Source organism: Falco rusticolus, chromosome 1, assembly GCF_015220075.1.
Source record: "Falco rusticolus isolate bFalRus1 chromosome 1, bFalRus1.pri, whole genome shotgun sequence".
NCBI classification, from domain to species: domain Eukaryota; kingdom Metazoa; phylum Chordata; class Aves; order Falconiformes; family Falconidae; genus Falco; species Falco rusticolus.
In genome coordinates, this window is record NC_051187.1 from 59839993 (window position 1) to 59865003 (window position 25011).

At 41.9% G+C, this 25011-nt stretch overlaps 1 protein-coding gene across 1 annotated transcript in view; it reads left to right on the forward strand.

Annotated features, from left to right (window-relative positions):
* Positions 1–21149, forward strand: part of LOC119145069 (glutamyl aminopeptidase) — a 41242-nt gene extending 20093 nt beyond the window's left edge. Inside the window, exons 8-20 of the mRNA XM_037381152.1 lie at positions 1767–1832; positions 3249–3314; positions 5018–5169; positions 11890–11969; positions 13879–14006; positions 14120–14175; positions 14980–15130; positions 15869–15942; positions 16034–16135; positions 16245–16415; positions 18967–19107; positions 19936–20014; positions 20271–21149. Of these exons, the coding sequence (XP_037237049.1) occupies positions 1767–1832; positions 3249–3314; positions 5018–5169; positions 11890–11969; positions 13879–14006; positions 14120–14175; positions 14980–15130; positions 15869–15942; positions 16034–16135; positions 16245–16415; positions 18967–19107; positions 19936–20014; positions 20271–20420 (1416 nt within the window). The 3' untranslated portion in view covers positions 20421–21149. The remainder of the gene's footprint in view (positions 1–1766; positions 1833–3248; positions 3315–5017; positions 5170–11889; positions 11970–13878; positions 14007–14119; positions 14176–14979; positions 15131–15868; positions 15943–16033; positions 16136–16244; positions 16416–18966; positions 19108–19935; positions 20015–20270) is intronic.
* The last annotated feature ends 3862 nt before the right edge of the window (positions 21150–25011 follow it).

Sequence of the window (25011 nt, forward strand, 5' to 3'; positions counted from 1 at the left end):
ATTCTTTTAATCTTCTCTTAAAAAGTAAATGCATTTCACCTCTTTTCCAGTGTAATTCTCGCTCTTTGTTTGAAAAATTGTATTAAAGTAACAATGACGTTTTTTGTCTTAGACTGATTGCCTTTTCAGAAAACAGATACTTAGTTTAAGTTCTGCTAGAAATTTGCTCTTGGACACCTACATTTTTGGAACCTCCCAGCTAAAGAAGTTTAGGATTAAATGTTCCACATTTCTGCCACAAACAATCTTGTCATATACTTGGCAATTATTACAACTCTCTAGAAGTTACGTGGGTGTTGATAAAAGACTCCCCCCAACATCCCCATCAGACAAGGTCAACTACTCAAATGAAGGTCACTTTTCTGAACCTCCCCAAATAGCTGAAAGAAGGGAAATTTATTAAAACATTGGACTTTGTTAGGATGAGTTTTACTCAAATGCACTTTATCATGGACTACAGAGGAATGACAAGAGTAGGGGGAAGAGACTAAAAAAGAGTAATTGAAGATGCAAATAGCTAACTATACATGGCAATTTAAAGCAAAAGAAAGCTCTTCTGTTCCCAAATGCATGCACTAGTGCGTGTTTCTACTCTGACTTTTAATATAAATGGGAGGGGATAGTCTAATCAGGTAAGAAGTGGCTGATAGACAAAGCTGAGGAACTGAGGTACCCTAGTGCATACATGTGGCCTTATGATCACTATTTATCATAAGCTGCCTTATGTTACCACTAATACATAGCTGTTCTACATTTTACTGAACAGTTTTTGAACATATTCAATGGAAACCGTATTAAATTACTGTATCAGAAAAAAGTCACCTGCTGGCCACCTTGACTCCTTAACAAGTCGGGAAAGCATTTGGAGGCATATCTGTTCAAATAGTCCCTCTGCCATGACTCGTGCAGTCAAGTTGTTATTCTCAGACACATAAATAGGGAAGACAGGATTTACTGTGAACCCAGATAACATTCTTTTTTTTATGGGACAACTGGATTTTTAAACCATTCATAGCGTTAGGCTCTCAGCTGCCCTTTGATTTGGTTTGGAAAATGAAAACATGCTAATCCTAAAGTTGTATTCTGTGTTTTAGATTGGGTTTGCATTGCTTTTGTTTTTCATCATTTTGTGCCCACTCTGGTCTTTGTTCCACATGACTCTTCTACTTCTCTCTCTTCCCTTTGTTTCTTTCTTCTTTCAAAGTCCTAATTGTTTTTTCTGTGACACCCAATGACTTCTCTGATCCCAATTCTACCCTGCTTCAGAGGCCAAAGCTCTTACACCAGTCCTCAACAAATCTCATTCTGAATCCCAAGATGGCATCCCCAACATATAAAGCCCCAGACTTGGAGCATTTTTTGAGTTTCCTACCTGCTGAGCATTCAGCTGAAGTCCATTCCTCTATCAGGCTGTGCTGCTGGACAGGGATAGTTCCCCAATGAAATTGGGAGCCCCGCTCACACAAACTGACAGAGCAGCAGGACAGTAACTCCCAGGAGCAGGGCTTGGGATCCCTTCCACTGGCACAGCTGAACTTAGAAATGGGCATCTGATCACAGGTAAAGACCAGCTCTCGCATCCAGAATTAAACTCCTGCAGGCAGGCATGACATGCTGTGAAGGAATTCAAAAAACCACTTCCTTAATCAGAGGGATGGTTTCTATTTTTGCCTTATAAAATACTCACATATTGCTTTTCTAAATGAATGGAAATTCAGTGTTAGGGCACCATGGAATGACCTTCTCCCCTCTTCCTTTGTCCTCAGGGTGCATCAATCCTCAGAATGCTTCGAGACTGGATTACACCAGACCTCTTCCAGAAAGGCTGTCAGGTAAGGGTTCCACCAAAACACGCCAGAAATGCAGCCTATCCTCCTGTGACAGTGGCAAAGCCTTTATTCAAAAACTGAATGTCAGAGATCCTGGTATTAGTAGCAAAAGTACTTAATGCATTTCAGTACTGACTGGACAACATCAAGGGGAAGAAGTTTCACGTTCTCACAGAAGCAGGAATGTGAACTGCATTAAGATTTGATCGCCTGCCAGTGAGGACCTAAATTCATGATACGTTTTAGTGGAGAAACCTCTTCCACTTCAGTGTATCCTGTTGTAATATAGGATCTCCTCATTCAGCTGTAAAGTATGTCTGCAGCTTCATATAGCCATGATCCTCCAACCCACTCAAGCCTGCTATGAAGGGACAGTTACAGCTATAAGCTCATCCATGCCCTGATGCAGGCGCACTCAGTCCTAGAGAGACAAGGTAACAGGGAGCAGAAAGGGGAGATATTGCACAGTTCATAGTCCTTTCTCATGGAGGAAAAAACCTGATGCTACAAAATTATGGAAAGAAAAAATGGGAGAAAGGAGCCCTCCCAGAAAGAGGAAGGTTATCTGCTCTTTCCTCTGAACCAACATTTGCTGTCTCTGAAGTGTTACAGAGCAGGTTTACCGCATTCATTCTTACCTCCCTTCATCCTGGAGAGCACGTTTATGGGCTGCTACAAGTCAGTCGTATTTTCCTTTATTTCTCCTTTCATATATTCAATCAGGACAGTTCTACAAGACGGGAAAATACAGCCAACTTGTCCACAAGGGACTAATACTTCCCCCCTACTCAGTCTTCAAGAACATTACAGGTAGCTGTGGCTAACAGCGAAACAAACAGCACCATCTACTGACTAAACATCACCAGGATCCAGGTAACAGGTTAGGAAAGCACTCGCTAAGCAACCAGGGAAGGCACAGGACAGGAATAGTGTTTAGGAGGTGGAAACACCCAGCTGAATACCATTATTCCTTGTAATACTAATTTTGATCACAACTTAGAGGTGACCAGACTTTCCTGCTTCCACTGTGAGTCCACACAGCTAGTGAAATCTCCTGAAATTGCTTCCTCCTTCTAAACAACCTTTTACATTAGATAGAAATTTGCAACAGGGTATGCTGATGTCCATTCAAGCAAAATACAAAGAACTCTTCAAGTACAGTTCTATTTTGTACTAACAAATCACACTGGGAAATGCTGACTTTTAGTGTTATGGGTTGCACTGGAAACCCAAAAAAAACTTTATCAGCTTAATATTGATCCATTTAACCTCCTACTCACAACACTACTGCCCATGGATAGATACTCTGTACGACATCTGTACTCCCTGTATCTCTGTACAACTGAATATGTGGATTGTTTTCATAGGCAAAGAAGGAAAGACCTGGTAGTATTTTCACAGTCTTCTACCTTTCTCTAGGCATATTTGAAGAAACACCATTTCCAGAATGCCAAGACACAACAATTTTGGGAAGCTCTGGAAGCGGTATGTTTTGCAGCAACATAAACCCTTGCTAACAGATGTTTCATATCTCACCCACTGATTTCAGTTTCCCAAACTTTTTATAATCTGTAGGTTTTCTGTCAATGAGAGATCACAAGCTAGGCAGCCTCCCAGTATATTCCAACACACCTTATTTCTAGCAAATATATATTATTTCCTCATTTTTTGGCATGAGACTATGGGAGTGGCATAAAAGATAAGAAAGGAGGCCCTGCTAACAAATAGCTTGTTACTGAAACATTCCCCTCACAACTCAAGCTCATTTAATGGGTGAGTACACACCTCATCCACCACACATGCATCCCATAATCTCCCTTACCTCTAACCAGATTCAGCTTTTTGAAAGCTCCCAACAACATCCACTCCCAAGTAATTTTGGTGCTTATCTCTGTCTCTAGCTTCTGAGGCCCAGCTGGGCCATTCTCTGTCAACCATTTTCTGACCTTGCCTTTTGCTTGAGGCTCGGCTGTTTCTTTCCATCCGTCTCATTACCCCCACAAAGGCCACGTGCATACTACCAGGTCCTTCTCCTGAAGATACTTCCTTCCCTTCCACCACTGTGGACACTCACACAACCCTAGTTGCACTTTTGTGTCTCCTTTCAAGTTCCCATCTTCTTCCTGCTCTGCAGGACTGCTTCTTTCTCTCTCTCTGGTGCTCTGCATCTTCACCTCATCTGCCTCACCTGAAGAAGGAAACAGTGACCCTAGCCCCCTTCCTTCACAGGTGGCATCCTGGGGAGGCAGCAGCAGTTCTCTCCGTCTCTAGGACAGAAGTTCACGGTCCACAGAATGGTTCAAATTTTACATCAGTGTAGTTTCTGGTGGTTAATACTGGCTCCTTCTTCACACCTAAACAGGGCATACTGCAAAGATACTTCTGGCTTTGAAAAGCCTCTTTATGTCCTTTCTGTGCTGTTTGGTTATTTCCTCAGAAAAAAAAAGAAAGGTCTTAGAGCATGCAAGGGACCTCAAAGATTCCTTAGTTGTCCATGTTACTGCCCAGTCTCTGCACACATATTTCCTCTGTCCATGTTCAAGTTTCCAGCTCATTGGTTCTTTCAATGACAGGCACCATAAAGATTTAATTGTGTATTTTTTGTACTGATCCTGCTTTTTCCTCTGCTCCTTTCTGCTCTTCTTTCTCTATATATGCTGGCCACCCTGTTTTGGATACAAGCCAGGATGCTATTGGCCTCCTTGGCCACCTGGGCACACTGCTGGCTCATGTTCAGCCGGCTGTTGACCAGCACCCCCAGGTCCTTTTCCCCCAGGCAGCTTTCCAGCCGCTCTGCCCCAAGCCTGTAGCGTTGTGTGGGGTTGGTGTGACCCAAGTGCAGGACCCGGCACTTCTCCATATAAATACCTCCAGGGATGGTGAGTCCACCACCTCCCTGAATAGCCTGTTACAACGCTTGGCCAACCTTTCAGTGAAGACATTTTTCTTAATATCCAATCTAAACCTCCCCTGGCACAATTTGAGGCTGTCCTGTTGCTTGTTATCTGGGAGAAGAGACCTACCCCCACCTCCCTTGGCAGTCCTGGATTAACAGTTGGACTTGATGATCTCAAAGGTCTTTTCCAACCTAAATGATTCTACAGTTCTATGAATATCAGAGATTTATTTTTCTTCCCTCTTTGGACTGAATTTACTTTTTCAATGTAACCTTCTCCCATCATTCATAGGCAAGTAATAAACCTGTGAAGGAAGTCATGGACACATGGACCAGGCAAATGGGCTATCCTGTTTTGGAGATGGGAAGTAATTCAGTATTCACACAGAAACGTTTTCTCTTGGATCCCAATGCAAATGTTTCTCATCCTCCTTCTGGTCTTGGGTAAGTTCTTACTATAAATGTCTATCCAAAACAGGTAAAAAAACTGTACAGATACTCTCTTCAACCAGTACACACATAGGCAGTGTAATACCCATTCTTGCTAAGCTTACTCTTAGCATTTGTTTTTAAAAAGAAAACAGCAGAAAGTTAGATACAAATATTTCAAATTTAGGGCAGGATCAGCCTTTTGTCTCAGGGTTTCTTTCTCAGACACAGCAAAGGAAAATTGGACCGGGTCTCTCAGAAAATCTTACTTCCACACACAGACACCTCAGATGACTGCAAGTCATCTGTTGAACAACTGCAAATTATAGTCTGCCAGGCTAAGGAAAACTGACACAAAATCGTCTCTCCAGAAATCAGAGACTATCATCCAGATACTTTATATCACAATAGTTTATTCCTTTTCCTATATTGTATAGAATCCATAATACATCACAGGGTCTTCACATACAATACAGGGTCTTCTCTACATGTCTTAAAAACATGAATTACTGTGAAATTGCTAGAAATGTACAAATGGGGGGTTTTGCCTATTTAACTCAGGACAGTATTGCTTAATTCTACCCATCTAAAAGACAGTTATCTAGTTAAAATTAGCGATCTTGGGGTTTATGTGGCCAGAGAGCCAGCTGCAGGCGTTCATGTACCCTATTCTTCAATCCATCCCACTTCTACATCTTTGATGCCAGTGCCAGCAGTAGATGCTCAGAGCCTGGAAAGCTCAGCAGGAGAGCACCTGAAGAGCAGAACAGAGGAATTCCAGCCAGTAAGTAAGCTTAATCGAGGGGCCCAACTTCAATACCTCTATTCAAATGCCTGTAGCATGGGGAATAAACAAGAGGAGTTACAGACATGCATGTGCTTGCAGAGCTATGATCTTGTTGGCATCACAGAGACATGATGAGATGGCTCCTGTGACTGGAGTGTTGGAATGGAAGGATGCAGGCTCTTGGGGAAGGACAGGCAGGGGAGACAAGAAGGGGGTGTCACCCTCTATGTCAATGACCAGCTGGAGTGCATGGAGCTCCACCTGGGGATGGATGAGGAGCCAACCAAGAACTTATGGGTCAGGATCAAAGGGAGGGCAAGGACAGGTGACAGTATAGTTGGGGTCTGCTGCAGGCCACCTGACCAGGAGGAACAAGTAGATGTGGCCCTCTGTTTGAGGGAGCCACCTCATATTCTCAAGCCCTGGTCCTCAGGGGGGGACTTCAACTACCCCGATACCTGTTGGAGGGACCACACAGCAGGGTATAAGCAATCCAGGAGGTTCCTGGAATGCATCGATGGTAGCTTCCTTCTCCAAGTGATAGAGGAGCCAAGGAGGAGAGGCGCTGTGCTGGACCTTGTTCTCACCAACAAGGAGGGGCTCATGGGGAAAGTGAAGCTCAAGGCAGCCTTGGCTGCAGTGACCATGAAATGGTGGGGTTCAAGATCCTTAGGGCAAAAGGAGGGTGCACAGCAAGATCGCTACCTCGGGCTTCAGTAGAGCTGACTTTGGCCTCTTCAGGGATCTGCTTGGTAGAGTACCATGGCATAAAACCCTGGAGAGAAGAAGGACCCAAGAAAGCTGGTTAATATTCGAGGGCCACCTCCTCCAAGCTCAGGAGCGATGCGTCCCAACACAGAGGAAGTCAGGCAAAAATGCCAGGAGGCCTGCATGGATGAACAAGGAGCTCCTGGACAAACTCAGACACAAAAAGGAAGCCTACAGAGGGTGGAAGGAAGGACAGGTAGCCCAGGAGGAATACAGAGAAATTGTCCAAGCAGCCAGGGATCAGGTTAGGAAACCTAAAGCCCTGATAGAATGAAATCTGGCCAGGGACACCAAGGACAACAAGAAAAGCTTCTATAGGTACATTGGTGACAAAAGGAAGACTAGGGAAAATGTGAGCCTACTCCGAAAGGAAACTGGCATGGGTTACCTGGGACATGGAGAAGACTGAGGTAACTCAACAATTTTTTGCCTCAGTCTCCACCAGAAAGTGCTCCACCCCCATCACCCAAGTCGAAAAAGGTAAAGGCAGGCACTGGGAGAATGAAGAACTGCCCACTGCAGGAGAAGATCAGGATCAAGATCTTCTAAGGAACCTGAAGGTGCACAAGTCTATGGGACCTGACAAGATGCACCCACAGATCCTGACGAAACTGGCAGATGAAGTGGCTAAGCCACTATCCATCATATTTGCCGTCATGGCAGGCCAGTGAAGTTCCCACTGGCTAGAAAAAGGGAAACATAACCCCCATTTTTAAAAAGGGAAAAAAGAAGACCTGGGGAACTACAGGCCACTCAGACTCGCCTCTGTGCCTGGCAAGGCCATGGAGCAGGTCCCCCTGGAAACTATGCTAATGCACATGGGAAACAAGGAGGTCATTGGTGACAGCCAACATGGCTTTACTAAGGGAAAATCATGTCTGACAAATCTGGTGGCCTTCTATGACACGGTTACAGCACTGATGAATAAGGGAAGAGAAATTAATATCTACCTGGACTTGTGCAAAGTATTTGACACTGTCCTGCATGACATGCTTCTGTCTAAACTGGAGAGATATGGATTTGATGGATAGACCACTTGGTGGATAAGGAATTGGCTGGGTGGTTGCACTTAAGAGTTGTGGTCAACACCTCAATGTACGAGTGGCAACCAGTGACAAGTGGTGTTCCTCAGGGGTCAGTATTGGGACTAGTGCTGTTTAATATCTTTCTCAGCGACATGGACAGTGGGATTCAGTGCACCCTCAGCACGGTTGCTGACAACACCAAGCTGTGTGGTGCAGTTGACACACTGGAGGGAAGGGATGCCATCCTGAGGGACCTTGACAGGCTTGAGAGGTGGGCCCGTGTGAACCTCATGCAGTTCAACAACACCAAGTGCAAGGTCCTGCACGTGGGTCGGTGCAGTCCCAAGCACAGATACATATACCGGCTGGGGGATGAAGGGATTGAGAGCAGCCCTGTGGAGAAGGACTTGGGGGTGTTGGTTAATGAGAAGCTCAGCATGACCTGGCAATGTGCGTTTGCAGCCCAGAAAGCCACATGTACCCTGGGCTGCATCAAAAGAATTATGGTCAGCAGGTTGAAGGAGGTGATTCTCCCCTTCTCATGAGACCCCACCTGGAGTACTGTGTTCACCTCTGGGGTCCCCAAAATAGGCAGGACAATGGACCTGTTGCAGTAAGTCCAGAGGAGGGCTATGAAGGTGAGAGGAGGACTGGAGCACCTCTCCTATGAAGACGGGCTGAGAGAGCTGGAGCTGTTCAGCCTGGAGAAAAGAAGGCTCCGGGGGGACCTTATAGCAGCCTTTCAGTACCTAAAAGGGGGCCTACAAGAAAGCTGAAGAGGGACTTATTAGTAGGGCCTGCAGTGAAAGGACAAAGCATAATGGTTTGAAACTAGAAGAAGGTAGATTCAGATTAGGTATTAGGAAGAAATTCTTTACTGTGAGAGTGGTGTGGTGCTGGAACAAGTTGCCCAGAGCAGCTGTGGATGCCCCATCCCTAGAAGTGTTCAGGGCCAGGCTGGATGGGGCTCTGAGCAACGTGCTCTAGTGGAAGGTGACCCTGCCCATGGCAGGGGGGTTGTATCTAAATGATCTTTAAGGTCCTTTCCAACACAAATCATTCTATGATTCTATTCAGGACAGATGGGATACTGTATAGGAACATATTTGTTAATTAACAGATGCCTAACCTGATGGGACATGAACACTACCCAGTGGGTTGTTAGACCTGCACAGTAAAACGGCTCGGCTGCACTATGGCATTGACCAGCTGACTAACTGTTCAGAGCTTGCATTGTGTTATATTTAGCCAGTTCCAATTTTTAAGCAATGCAACTTTGCTAACATTTCAGTGAAAGAGATTCAAATTAACCCATATTAGGAAGGTTTCATTCCTTGAACTAGCCCAATCAACTAAACCAGTAAAATTTCCTGTGTGAACCAGAACTAAATCTACCCAAATGCACTTTTCCATTACTTCTACTAGGTATTTTAATACAAAGAGAAGAAGAAAAAAAAAAAAAAAAAAAGGAGAAAATGAAGAAACAGCCGTGGCCAGTTTATTTCTTTTTGATTAAAAGGAAAAAACTTGAGCAATGAGAAGGCCCACAGTATTGGCAGTTTTGGAGAGGTATCAAAAGACTTGGGATGAGGTAGTTACCTGTTTATTTGCAACACTGTATTTCTCCCAACATAAGCAGAGGAGTGTGCAGGCTTTTGAAGCAGCTTTAGCTGCAAACTACAACATCGTGCCATATGAAGGCTGGTGTTACATAGTATTCAGGCAAAAATACTTCTTTGTGTTAAAAATTTTGACTCACTGCACTATGCTCTAGGGTAGCAGCCTCAGGAATCCTACTTTTGTTTGACTTCAAGACTTAAAGTACGTTGCCATTTCTTGAGTAGAAATCCCAGCACTGTTCCTACCTTAACCTGTCAAGAAGCTGAGCTGTGTGCTGCCCCTGCTATTCCCAAAGTAAAAGGGGAATTTTTTTTCTGAATATGTAGGTTTTATAAATGACTTCAAAATAAAATGCATTAATATATACAATAATGCTGATATTATCTATCTGGAAACAGACTTACTCCCTTGACTAAAAGTCAATCCACTGAAAATCAATACCTCCTCCTTCCACCTTTACAAATGGGGATAAGGAAGCTCCTGAAGAGATCCTACCCTAGATGGAAAAGGCCTATTTCATGTCCAGGTGTGGAGTTTTGATTTAAGCATTGAAAACTCCAGGCCTTCTGTATGCTTTACTCTCTGAATCCTGCAGAGATAGTCTCCTGAGCTGCCTGCTTGTTTCAAGCTTGTCTGTCTTGAGACGTCCTCTCCTGCATGATGGCACTCAAAAGAAATAGAAATTCAAAAACTTGTGCTCTTAATAGAGCTGCTGTACAAATATATAGCTACAGCACAGCATGTCAGGAACACATCCTCAATACGCACAGTCAACAGGACAGTTATTGTATCTTATGCTCAGGAAAAGTACTTATGTATGTAATCCCAGGAACATATAATGAAAACTAAATAGAATCCCCTTCATTAAATGCATTTACAAAACCAGGGTTTAAAAAAAAACTTTTATGTGCTTTCTCTTGGGGTAACACAATACTGGAGCTTCTGGCTAAACAATAACCTCTCTAAACTCCGTGGCAGTAAGCTCCATAAGAGAACTAGTAAAATCTAGAAGCGTATAAATCTTTTAAGATATTTTTGTTCAGAAGATGCAAAACAATAGCTGATCTTTCTTCCCAGAGGCATCAGAGAGATCATAGCCTTCATTTTGATATGTTTTGGAAGTTAATGACAATTCACTTAATTCAGGGTTGTAAAGACAACTCAGGTTTTCCTGTAGCGTTTGTCACCAGGGGGTTTAAGATGGAAGAAAAATCTCCCTGGGATGGACTGTAATATACTAACATGAACAGCAGCTGACTGCTCAAACAGGCTTAATAATTTTAGCAGGCCTATGCAGGTACATTCATGGCGTGCTCTTCCATCCTACTTCCCTGACTGCCTGGTTACGATCTTGGTCAGGCTGTGCTGTGGCTCCCTTCCAGGCCAAACATCTCACCTTTGTCCTGGGCATGCCCCAGAGCAAGGAGCCTGCACCTAACCCCTGAAGGTGTTTATGAAATTGAAGAGCAAGAGGTAAGGACACATTTGGCTCCCAGTGCTTTATCATAGAGGAATTAGGGTTGTCTTGGAGAATGAAAACAGGCTGGAAAAGGCAAGAGGTCCTACTGACTGTATGGCAGTGGTTGCTTAAGCTCTTTCAGTTTTCCCATCTGTAAAACAGGTTTCATAATACTTCACCACTTAATTCAAGTCAGCGTTACAAAGATTAACTGGTGTCTGCACAAAGCCCTAGACACATCAACATTAACACTGACACCAACCATCCACACATGATCAACTTTTACTAAATTAATTGTTTTGTACACTGTTAGATTATTATCTGACATGACATGAAGATACTGCTTAGCAGGGCTGCATTTTCCAGAGCGGTAGTAATAAGCTACACAGTATAGCACAATGAAAGTTCATTCACGTGATCTCTCTCTGATTATGGCTAAATGTTACCCTTTCCAGCGTATGGAGTCACCAAGAGGTGACTGAGAGCATTCAGAAGGACATGGCCCTAAGTTCCATTGATTTTCAGGAGAAAAAAAAAAAAAAAAAACCTAGATAAATTGTGCAACTTTCAGACTTAACTTTAGGCACATAATTAACACAGTGCCTTATTAACTCGACTAATACATCAACATCAAACACTGGAAAAAATCCTACTCCACTCCCTTGCTCAGTCCACAAGATGCCTTTTGAGAACTATTGATAAATACAAAGTATTAAGACAAGCTACTGCTATTCTTTATCTGTAGAGCATGAACACACTCAGGCACTTCATGTTTTTTATTTTGCTTTTCAGGGAATATAACTGTCCCAATCATACCACACCAATATCTGACATTTTGTTGCCTGAATAGAGTATCCTAACACAGAAACATCTTTACAGCATAAACAACAGCTACTGGTAAAATGCAGTGCTTTGTTACAAGGGATATTTAGTAAATGTGTATGTACCTAAGTACACAGTTGGCTTCATAAAACAAGATGTAAGCATTAAAACAAATAAGAAGATACACTGGAATTTTACCTTTAGCATTTGGTTTCAAATGTCATTTGTTTCTCTTTCCCTTTAAATAATTTCAGCTACAAATGGAATATACCAGTGAAATGGAGACTTGGGAGTTCAATAAATTATACTTTCTACAACGCATCAGATTCTGCAGGTAAATTTCCCCTTCTCTTCTTAGAATAATGAATGGATAAAGCTTTTCAATGTCCTTAACGAGAAATAAAATACAGAATTAACTTTCATACTCTTCTGTTTTCAAATCCGGGAACCAGCACACAGCTTGGTTGGGCTGAAGTTAGTAGTCATTTCTGCAGTAAGCTGATTATTTCCCCTGTACACACATTATGTCAGTTTAGGCTCAATTCAGTAAAGTGCTTAAGCATGTATTTAAATCCAGTCCTATTCAAGGAAGGATCTAAGCATACTTTTAATTATGGTGTACTAAAATCAATGGGACTTAGATACACTCTTTGTCTAGTCTAAGAGGTGAAGCGAGAGGCTGATGAATACATCTGTGGCATGCTAAACTGGCAATCTGAATTCAGTTAAAGAAAAAGATCTATAAATGATTACAGACATTTTCTAATGCTGATTTCAGGAATGAGGAAATACCTACAAGGGTATTTTTGATGATTGTTCTATTATGCAGTCAAATCTGAATTTCTTATTCTACAGCTCTAGTGGCTAAAAATTGGGTGGGGGGGAGAAAGAAAAATTACTGATTTTTTGAGTTTTTACATTCTGTCACATGCTGGAATTTCAGAAATATCACAATCAGCTCTTCTGTTCTTGTACTTGTTTGAATGTTACCTATTTAAAATGTAATTTGTCTTGTTATTCTGCTTTTTTTTTACCTGGTTGCCTTTAGTATCTATGCAAAAGCAAACAAAAAAGCCTGTGTCATAGAATCATAGAGTATTAGAATATCTTGAGTCGGAAGGGATCCATAAGGATCATCAAGTCCATGGCTTGGTGCTGTGGGGAGCCTGTTCCAGTGATTTGCCACCCTTTCAGTGGAGAACCTTTTCTTAATGTCCAATCTGAACTTCCCCTGATGCAGCTTCATTCTGTTTCTTCATGTCATGTCATATGGCTGGTCGCCAAAGAGAGGATATCAGCACCTCCCCCTCTGCTGCCCCCCTTGAGGAAGTTGTAGGTTACAACGAAGTCATGATGAAAGTCAGAGATTAACATAAAGAAATTTTCCTTCTCTAACTTCCACATGACATTACAGTGGGCTGCAATGGGCTGTTAACTTGACTTGCAGAGGCATGATCAGGTGCTTACTTTTACACCAGTAAAAATCTTAGCTAGTAGGGCAAACAGCAACTGTAGGGGGGGGAAATGCCTTTTGAAATACCTTGTCTGTATGAGTCATCCAAAAAGAAAAGTGCTTTTATCTCCAGCCACTCTCAATCCACAAACTTAAGAAAACTGCTTTCAATAGGCAATAGAAAAACTTTCATAACTAGCAGCACCAACTGGACCAGGACAAACTTCTGAGATAGGAACATTTTTCAAAGATTCATTTTAAATGGGAAAATCCTTAATTATGTGTGCTAGAGTAAAGTCTCAGGCTATTTTGTAATTCCTTTATGTATAGCTAAAAAAGTTGAATCAGGGAAGAGTACAGGGAAGGAAATCCTTAAAAAATTGGTTGAAAAAAACTGAAAAATGAAACTAATGGAGAATAAAATACAAGAAGTTTAAAACTAATAGTAAACATGAGGGTGAAAACCTTTTTAAAAGATATTTGCAAGAACTCATTCTTTATGATTTTTTGCTTTTTACAATGACACTAATTTTCACAATGATCTCCACTTTAAAGCTAACAAACTATCTAGCCCAAGTAATTACCACAATTCATTAGTCTAAGACAACTGCTGACACTCATTAAAGTCTACAATAACTCATCTTTACTCACAACTATTTAAAAAATAAAATTAAGGTTTGGATCTTATTTTTGTGTTCATTAAAACCAAATACTACTTTTAGAGTCAAGCAATCTCCATTGAGTTCTGTGTCATAGAAGACGCACAAACTGATCACTGTTTGTTTTTCAGGAATTGGAATAGCATCACCTCCTAATACTTTTGTGAACATTAATCCAGGCCACATTGGATTTTACCGGGTGAATTATGATAGTCAAAACTGGGCCAGGTTAAGCACTCTTCTGGTCAGCAACCACACAGTGAGTGTTATAACATTAACTGTCTGGTAGGTCTCTTACAGAGGTCTGTAGAGGCTATTTTTTCTGCAAATACTCTATATATTCTTGATCACTCTTTTCCTCTTTTCACACAGGATTTTTCAGCTGCTGACCGTGCAGGGATTTTGGATGATGCCTTTTCTTTAGCTAGGTAAACTCATTCCCTGCAGAGATTTCAACACAAGCTCTTCACTTCCCATTGCCTATTAATTAGAATTAAGTTAGGTGGTTGAAAGAAAATTTCTGAATTTGTTACAGGATTTTATTTGCTTATGTTGTCCTTCAAAAGGGGCAAATTCAAGTAGGCATTGGCAACTTGCAGTGCCAATGCAGTCAAGAGAAACGCCCCCCTTCAGTGGCAGAAAAAAAGAGGGCTTTAATTGCACATGTCTTAGAAAGGGGAAATTTTGACATGTAAGTAACAATAATAGAAGCACTCCAGAAGAAATCGGGTGTCCAGAAAATCAGAGGCATGCCTACAATGCATAGCATGGCATTAGGAAGTTACCATCTCAGCTATCTCGTTTAGAAACTTGCCTGGAAACTTCTAGTTCTTGTACCCAGCCATGCTGTCACAGATAAAACTTTAGGCGACCTTCTGTGACAGCCTGTAAGTCTGAATCTCCTTAGCCTTTCAGGATGTCTCCAGAGCTAGCAATTCGTTCTTGTGTGACAGGGGTTAATGTAGTCAGTTGAGGACTACCCGCTTCTGGGCACACTGGGCTGCTGCACAATGTGAGCAGCCTCCTCACAGCAGTGAGAGCTCCTGTGGTTAGGCGTTGATCAACAGTGGTCCTCAGTGGTCTCTTTGGAAAACATCTCCCAAATTACATTCCAGACTATTTTCCCCCTCCCAGGATTTATTATTTCAGACCCTCTAAAGTAAATAGTGTTCTAATATCTTCAGTTCTTCAAATTCATTAAAATAACAAAAGTTATGTTTCTCCTTTCACAGACCTAGACTTGTGAATTATTCTGTTCCCCTGGAGCTCACAAGATACCTAACAAATGAAACAGACTATTTACCTTGGCATAGAGTTATATCGTCTGTAACTTACGTCGCAAACATGCTTGAAGATGATACAAATCTCTATCCCCGGTTTCAGGTGATGAAGAAAAAAAATATTCCTGCATGGTACCACTGGATCTGTAACAGTAATAATATCATGTTACAAGTGATTTTTCAATGTTGCTGAGCTATCAGTATTTACTTTTTGTTACTGTACTGTTTTAAAAAGTGCTGAAAACTTCTTAGTACTGTTCTGAGGATCACCTGGATTCTCAATTCAGGACTATTCACTTGGAGGAAAGAAATTATGCCTAATTATTCTTATAATCCATCACCATAAGTCATAGTACAGACTTTTTTAGTCAAGGCTGTCCTGCATCCAGTAAAGTACGTATAGGGCAGCACAATCTCTGACACCTGTCCTCAGCATAACGGATGGCTATAGCTCAATGTGACAGTAAGCAGGTTTGTTAGTTGACTTAACGTGCTGAACATGATTTAATGGTCACCAAAATAAGTGCGTCATGAACTCAGTATTATCTCAGGAAAACAGTTGTGGCAGTGTGTCCTTGCTGCATCCCAACCTTCATTTGAGTACACAGATAAGGCTGGAGAGAAGCAGGTTACCTTTGTCATAGCTGCATATCGATATTGCAGGCATTCAGCCTTGGCCTGCTGTGGTGATCTGGAAAGATTGTGCTTGTGTGTGTTTGTGTTACTTTTTGTTGAAGAGGTGCTAGTTCTGGGAAAAATGAAGGAAAACAAAATATGAATACAAATATATTATTCTTTAAAGAAATCTACACAAGTAACCAACCCTCCTTTTCTCTCTCAGGAATATTTTCGCCAACTGGTAAAACCCACTGTGAATCAACTGCAGTGGAATGATAAAGGAGGCCATTTGGAGAGGTTGAACGATCTTTTCTTTTTTTCCTTCTCAGATTATTGATGGATTCAAAGAATGGTAAGCAGTAGGAAAATATATCTCTCTCTTTTAAAGGCTTCTTCGTGCATCTGTTCTAGACTTTGCCTGCAGTATGGATGACACAGAATCTTTGAATAATGCTTCTCAACTATTCAAGCAATGGCTACAAGGACAAACGTGAGTGCTCACAGCTTTTGGGGCTGGTGAAGAACACAGCATGTGACTTGGTCACAGATTTCAAGCAGGAAAGGGGAAAGAATATTCAAGTACCGTTTCTTTACTTTAGAATTCCTGCAAATCTCCGACTGCTAGTATATCGCTATGGGATGCAGAACTCAGGCAATGAGTCATCATGGAATTACATGTTCCAGAAATACCAAGAAACTTCACTAGCACAAGAAAAAGAAAAGCTGCTGTATGGCCTGGCATCAGTGAAGAACATCACCCTTTTGGACAGGTGATTTAAATACACAAATGTTTTTCTTTCCCTACAGAAGCAACTGGTCACCGTTTGGTCATTCGCCTCTCCTCTCTGCTGAGCTGTCATTTTTGTCAGATTACACCATGAGGAATGCAACACATTTGCAAGATCAGTTATCTAACACCCCTCCTCTGACAGTGTACTATAGTAGAAAAAAGACTTGCTCCTTTAGTGGAAAGATATTGGACACATGGTAGTTTCTGCACACAATCAACAGCCTTCAGCTCTTCCAACACTGCCTTCACCCTCTGTACTTTTAGCTGCCTAATAGTTAAGCATTAGGAGAAAATTAGCCGTCTATGTTTCCACTATAATCAGTGAAGGGAGGTAGGACCGCCAGAGCACTGTTTACCCCAGACCAGGAAAGCGACTTAAGGGTTGCTTTTGGGTGTTGACAGTCACTTCCCATTGGCTACAGAGGGAGCTTGCTTAAATTAGATGTCTACCTTCTAAGTAGCCAAGATTAGGCAAACAACTTTAAGCAACTGTCACTATCAGTCCTATGAAGACATCCATGTGAAGTCACAATGCTCCCTGAAGTGCTGTGCAGCGGTGCTTGAGCTAGAACCAGAAATTATGTATCCATGCTGCCATGGTGACGAGGAGTCTGGATATTGCCCCAGGCTGGTCCAGCTGTCAGACTGGGCAAGCTTCTCCCCAAAATACTGCTCTGCATAGACACACCAGCTTCTTTAAACTTATCTGATAATTTTGCATGTAGTTGTATCATGTAGCAAAGATGCAGGCAAACATCTAAAAAAAACCTAGGGCTTTTCACCACTTTGTTGGAGCCTTATCTAAATATCATAAGATCATAGAATCATAAAATCATAGAACAGTTTGGGTAGGAAGGGACCTTAAAGATCATCTAGATCCAACCCCCCTGCAATTGGCAGGGACACCTTCCACTAGTGCTCAGAGCCCCATCCAGCCTGGCCCTGAACACTGCCAGGGATGGGGCATCCACAGCTGCTCTGGGCAGCCTGTGCCAGCGCCTCACCACCCTCACAGTGAAGGATTTCTTCCTAATACCTAATCTGAATCTACCCTCTTTTAGTTTAAAACCATTATGCTTTGTCCTTTCACTACAGGCCCTACTAAAAAGTCTGTCCCCATCTTTCTTATAAACACCCTCTAACTATTGAAAGGCTGCTATAAGGTCCCCCCAGAGCCTTCTCTTCTCCAGGCTGAACAGCTCCAGCTCTCTCAGCCTGTCTTCATAGGTGAGGTGCTGCAGCCCTCTTCTCACCTTCATGGCCCTCCTCTGGACTTACTGCAACAGGTCCATTGTCCTGCCTATTTTGGGGACCCCAGAGGTGAACACAGTACTCCAGGTGGGGTCTCATGAGAGCCAAGTAGAAGGGGAGAATCACCTCTCTCAACCTGCTGGCCTTGCTTCTTTTGGTGAAGCCCAGGATTCAATGGAACAAGATAAGATGGAGCAGTCTCTGCCTGGAAGAGTTCCAAGTGTAAACAAGATGAAGCAAGGGTGTATAGTAGGCTCAGGAAAAGTAAACATAGGAGTCAAAGTAATTAGAATAGTGGCAGGAGGCGGCTGTATTCCTAAATTCTTCTGACCGCAACAGCCATAGTCTAAAGCCATTCAGTAATCGCTGACATGATCAAGACATTAATTAATTAGCTAGATGAACCTGTACTTGAAGAAAATAAAAATAGCCCCTAAAGCAGGGAGAACTTGTCTCTAATTTACTATTAAAATAACAAGGAAGGATAAAAGAGCAAACAGGTTGAGGAAATTGTCCCTTACATGTAGGAAAAAAAAGAGACAGTCCTTAATCCCAGCACACAAGAGCTTAAGGGTGTTCTGCAGCTGACGCTGTGAAGCCATGACCATGCTACTCATCTCCCTCTGCAAATGTGCATGCTGAGGGATCCCTCCACTCTGTCAGTCAAAACCACCTGTGCTGCAACTGGAACCATAACTGCAGCACTTGCAGGCATGCTATGCCCAAATGTATTTTAATTTTGTGTGGATAAGAGTTTCAAACAAACATCACAGATGTCAGTGTGAGCAAGCCACGTATGTGTGTACTTATGGTCACCATAAGATCTTGTAGCCTGGACTACTACTTTTTTGGCAATTGGCTACACAAACAGGCTGGACTACTGACTGATCCAATCTTCTTTTCACTACTTGATTAAAATATAGGAAAAATCATGGGGGTTGGCTATTTTCAAGAAACTTTGAGCTATAAACCCTACTTACTTTCTAAAGAGATCCCTAACTTCAGGTTTCTTTCAATACAATTATCTCTTAACACAGTTATCAATGGATGCTTACGTTTTAGATCAGTGTGCTTCACCTTTAAAATGATGTAGACAAAAATAATAATCCTGTTTGGCAATGAGCTGTTGACTGGTGGCAAATACTTGAGAAATACAGACATTAGCATTGCATTATTTCTCATTATCGTAAGTTAAGTCTACACAGAAAGTGTTAACTTTCATGTTGCTTTCCACGGACTTTATGAAAGGCTCTCATTGATTTTTATGGCTTTTCCCTTAGGTATCTGAAATACATTTACAACACCAGCCTCATCAAAAGCCAAGATGTGTTTACAGTCCTGAGATACATCTCACATAACACCTATGGAAAAACGATGGCCTGGGACTGGATACGACTTAACTGGCAGTACTTGGTTGACAGGTATGCTACTGAACTCAGTGGAAACGTTAGGTCTACATCCATCTGTATATCTCATTATATGCCATGCTTTTCTATATTTTCACTATACAGCTATAATCACTGGCCTTTGCATAATGAAAACTGAAAGCATATTCAACACAATTATATCCATCTGCTGTGAAAAAGTACTTTGCTGTTAACTTGAAAACCATTCTTTCCCTAAATGATCACTAGCAATAAATGGTGATTAAAAAGTACAGAAAGTTGTATCAAGGCCACAGACATCTGATTACTGCATGGAAATTAGTCAGTCATGTCTCCATTCTTTCTATCCATTTCATAACAAGACAGTGTATAGAATATTTTAAAATTCCTTCTACTGGTAAAAGCAAGCAGCAGATGTACAGACAAGCAGTGGAAGTAAGAGCAAACGTTTTAGCTTTGCTCCTCCCTACTTGAGTGACTTCTCTCTCCTTCCTTCTTTCTAAGCACAGATACAAAGTGCGGTGAGGGCACAGAAACAAAGTACACCTGCAAGCCTAGAACTGTGAACTGGACAGCATTTGTTTTGCTGAGCAGCAATATACCTAGTTACCATCACGAGACAATAAGTCATTAATTAAAAAAAAAAATCCCCCAGAATAGGTCGCTCCATTAGTAAACATACTTGAAAACACCACAGATATTGTATAGGAGTACTATTTTTCAAGTATTTCCAAAACCACTGAAATCTGAGTGCCTCTGTTTTATTGTAGTGGAGTTAGAAGTTTAAGCTTCCAATAACTGTTTGTGCCTTTTCTTTTTTTAACAGTTTTGCATCAAACATAACTTATTAAATTGTTTCTCTAGATTCACTATCAATGACAGAAACCTTGGCCGAATAGTAACTATTACCCAAACCTTCAACACTGAGCTCCAGCTATGGCAGGTACGGTGACAGCTTTTCTCTTGGTTTTAAGTCAATCTATTTAACAATATACTGGCTAGGAAACTTGGCTTTTTATCCTCTAAATGTGTAAAGCAGCATGAGTTATTGTAAAACTATCCCAGTCTCTGGGATACTAGCCTGAGCTTAAATATCTTTCCCAGCCAAAACTGCCCTTGACCAGGTCCCTATAAAAAGCCACTTGCCCAATAGCAGTGTTATTTGCGTCAAGTCAATTCCTTTTCTCTCTCTTTTCCAGATGCAAAATTTCTTTGAGAAATATCCTAATGCTGGGGCAGGAGAATTGCCCAGGAGTCAGTCAGTTGAGCAGGTGAAGAACAACATTGAATGGCTAAAAGTAAACAAGAAGGAAATACAGATGTGGCTAGAAGCACAGTCAGGCCCTTAAAGTCTTTGTTAAAAATACCAGGCACTCATGCTGGGCACTCAGATCCTCAGAGATATTTAGCAATGTGGATTTCTCACCTAGGTACCTTAAAGGACCAAGGCCTAATATTTTTTCTACAAAACTCAGGAGACCACTGCCAGGCAATGTTTGTGTAGCTGCTGAGCAGGAATAGCTTTATATTTTGAGAGATGAATTTGCCTGAACAAACAGGACAAATGTTTAAAGCTACTCAAGGCAGAAGTGATGACAGAACCGGGATCCTCACTAATCAAGCTGGTCTCACTGCTGAAAAGCTACTTCTTGGTTCACACAGAAGTATACCTAGTACACTCAGGGATTCCTTTCCAAGTGCACCTCATAGGAGCTTTCTCCTGAAGGAAAGGGAATTAAGCAGTAGTTTCAACATTGTCTGAAAATCATCCCCTATATTTATAGCTGTAAAAATTCTACATTCGGGGTTCAGCTTTGCATTCTAATACTACAGAAAGGCCAGTAAAGCTTCTCTCTGCATTGATTTCTGAAGTTCAACTACCAGTACACAAGGGATCAATATTATCATCTTTTTCAATGTAATTAGCTGGGATTCTGTACCTTGAGGTAGGGGTTGTCTTGGTTATTTTTGTCTTATTACTAAATCTTCTCAAAAGAAGAACTTGTGGCAGCCATTACTGCAAATAAGATGTATGGTACTGTTTCCTATCTTAGGGAAAAAATAAAATTTAAAATTTACCTGGAAATCTCAGTGTCTTTTTAATAAGGTGGTAAAACTGCCTGGCATACAGAAAAGCAGCTGTTACTTAGCCCAGCTATGCTATGCATATAGCCTCAGTGACTTTTGAGGGGGAAAAATCTATTATTTTCTCTGAGAAAATTATTTAAAAAAAAAAAAAAACGCAAATTCAGGCAGAGGGGACAGATGAGTCCCACTGCTGCAATTCAGTCTACTGAAGAAGTACAGGCAGCAAAGAAACAACTCTCAGTCCCCAGTCCCCCTGCCTCTGTGATGCTGGAGAAAGCAGTGCCTGCCCCTCCCAAGCTGGGAGCTAGGGTGCCTTGGAGCATCCAAGCTTCCATATGCTGTGTCCTGACACAGTATGGGCAGCAGACACGAGCAGCAGCCCCATCTTCCTTGCCTTCTTGCCGGTCTCCTGAGTGGAAAGGCAGAGCAGAAGGGAACCAGCTAGAGGCAGTCCCTGTCCGGATGCCCTGGGAGCAGGACCACAGAGCACTTCACAGTAGGTAGCCCTGCAAGAGTTAGGCATAGCTGTCAGGAAATTCTGCTGCGGGATGGGAGAACAGAAGCATGAAAAAGCATTTCTTTACTTTTCATCCTGCAATGCTATTCAAAGGGAAAGCTAGAGATGTTGAGGAGATGGCTGTAATGTACAGAAACCCTGGGGTACAGGCTCTGCCTGCTCTGGGCCTTAGTACAGCACAGAGGGCTCCAGAGAAGCTTATACAGCTCCAGATGGAAACACATTATCCCACTCCCCCAGGAGATTCAAGGCTGATACTGTTTTGGGTCTCTCCCTAGATACGCAAAGAGTTGTAACAAGCCCAGACAAATCTGGTGACCAAGTTAGTTGTCTTGTCAAAGGAAAATGTCAGTCATTTGCCTCCTGCAAACAAAACATGACAGGATTTTGACTAACAGTGGTTACAGCTTGCTACAGATGCCAGCTGCTCTTTAAGGTAAAGAGGTGGCAAAGGGCCAGGCAATTTCTTCTAGTTTTTCCTCTTCCTCAGATTCACACACAGAGGACAGTGAAAGTGAAGCAGTTGCCCACACCCAAACTACGCTCAGTACACAGGGAGCGGGCTGTCCTTGGGTAGCTGCCTGCTCAGTAGGACATATGCCAACTTGCCTTCATGATTTTACAGTTTTGATGAGTGAATTGAAGAAGCAGGAGCCAAACAACTCTCTTGGTTTCAAGGGTCACAAACTGGTTTGGTAACATCTCACTGTAATACTATCAGCATGTCGTATCACTGTGACTATACAATAGTATGATCAGCTCAAAAAAATCTTCTGTGCACTGCCAGTGCTGTATGTTTTAATTGAAGGGTTTTAACTAGAGCTGGACATGATGTGCAACAATGCAAAACCAATATGAAGATGTTCAAGCACATAGCTCAGTTGTTTTCCCTTTCAGAGAAGATTCAATAAAATTTCACAGAAAGCACTGGTTCTCTATTCATATGCTTCTACCACAATTTGCTGTAGAAAGAAAAGTATGAGTACTACGGGAACGGTACAAGACTAAGTAGCTCCTTTAAGAATTTTATATCCTTTCTTACATGTAGCCCCTACTACCACTGAGTGGGATCAGGCTGGCCAATGTTGTTGGCTACAGTAATAGACTTTCATCAAGGAAAACATAACAAGCAATGAAAACTTTCTGTGGTGCTGGGAAGCTATAGCAAAAGCAGCCTTCATCCAAACCACAGACATACCACTGTTCAAGACAAGACACATACTGGTAGCATTGTGTACTGCTGTAGTAGAAAAAAATTTTAGATCAATCAGAGAGAGACAACAGAAAAACACGACTGAGGCAAAAAAAACAAGCAAGAAGCCAAGAACAAACCTGAACAACGACTGGCCTCATGACCCTGAGTGAACGGAGGAGAGAAGGGGACTTAAATAGTGAACCAAGCAATTGCCACCTGTCATTTGATTCTTGCTCTGTTCAGGAAGATGGGACCACATGCAGCTTTTGTGCCTGAGCCACACTGGATCGGAAAGACATCTGACTAGTGCTTGGATACTTTTGATGTTACAGAAAGTTTAGATGGATTTCTACGCTGATCTTAAGTGGGTAGGTGACCATGGAAGTAAATCCAAAAGCCCTAGAAGAAGGCTGCTTTTATGGTAGGGTAAAGATTCTGTCAATTTAAAATAATGTTCTCTAGATTATGCAGTGCTCTTGCTACCTTTAAATGGCTCATGGAGAATGTACTGTATGGCATGTGCCTCTTTCAGACTGTTTGTCCTAGACGGATAACAAATCTGGTACATGCTAAATCTTTTGGTCAGGAACTAGTGCATTTACAAATGGTCTGTGATAAGCTTAAGAATGCCAATTTGAAACTGAATCCAAAGAAATGTGAACTGTTTTAAAAAGAGATAATTTTCCCTCGGTCATTCGATCAGCGAGGAAGGAATTTCCACTGATAAAGCCAAGTGAGGGAGTGCAGAACCAGCTGGCCCCTTAGATCCACACAGCTTTTTGAGGCTCTGCTGTTCCTATTATACTACAGCAAAAGCTATTGCACACAGTGAGGTAGACGAACACTTTGAGCGCGGTAAAGAAGGGCCACTTGTGACTGTTGCAGTGTTGCCTTACACTAGCTCTGCAAATCCTTATATCAGCCACAGCTGTGCGTCCTATAGAGCCTGAGCCCGTGTGCCCCAGGAGTCTGTAAGCCTGATAGGCACATAAAAACGCTTTATCTTGATGATTCAGGTAAAAAAACAACTGAAAACATTGTATTACTGCACAGAACAAAAAATGAATAGCACCAATGCAAATACCAAGGTGTCTACAACTTTCCAACTGAATCAGTTTCTAAAACAGCAGTTAAAATCACTACAAAGTATGCAGACATAAAAAAAAAAAATCATATACATATGGTAACTCTCACTGTTGAAATAGGACATGAGTGGGAAGTATCCTGCAGTCTTCCCACAATGACCAGTGCCATTTCTTGGCTACCATCATTTTGGGTGACAAAGTCTTCCAGCAGCTTTTGGGACTCATGGTGAGAGGGGAAAAGCTAGCTTGTGATGGATACAGGAGAGATTAGTTAAACAGGGTCAGAAGGATAGGACCTTATCCTGTTGCTAGCAGCAGCAATACCATACTGCCAGATTAAAACTTCACTTTGTGTTATATGTATCCAGTTATGAAAGTTAGTTGAACAAGGTTGTGTTTGCTTTGCCAAGTGTTTAGGCAGAAACCAGCTGACCTGGATACATTACAACTTAATATGCCACAATCTATGGCAGCTGAATGTATGCCGGTATGTGGAAAACTGGTACAGAAAGATACAGCTGTCTGAGACTAAGGAAATGTTCTTCAGCTCACAGGTACTACAATGGTTCATATGGCTGTCCAGATACCTGAACTTTTCCAAGATGCACTTCAGAAAAAAACACAAATCTATTTATAAAAGCATCTGAAATGTGTTTGATTCAGATAAATGTGAGAGTTTCTGGCTTCCCAGCATATATTCTAAAGAGTTCTGAGAGAAGAGCAGATCCTGAAAAATATGACCATGCCATAGTATCTGAGAGACACCGTTCTTAAGTAGCACTCACTAGTTGTTACAGTAACCCCCCGCCACAGAAAACGATTCTGTATCAACCCTCTCTTCACAAATTGATGTCCAGAGACTGCTATCAAGCTGGCACCTGCTTGCTGGTGGTTTAATGATGCTGAAACAATATGTACAGATGTTCTCAAGTATCAGGCAGTTAGGGAAAGGAAGAGATGCAGGCATGAGAGAGGACTGGAGCCTAACTTCAAAAGAAAGACTGGGTGTCCAGGGTCATTATTCTTAGTAAGAATCAAAAGTTAACTTGAAATAA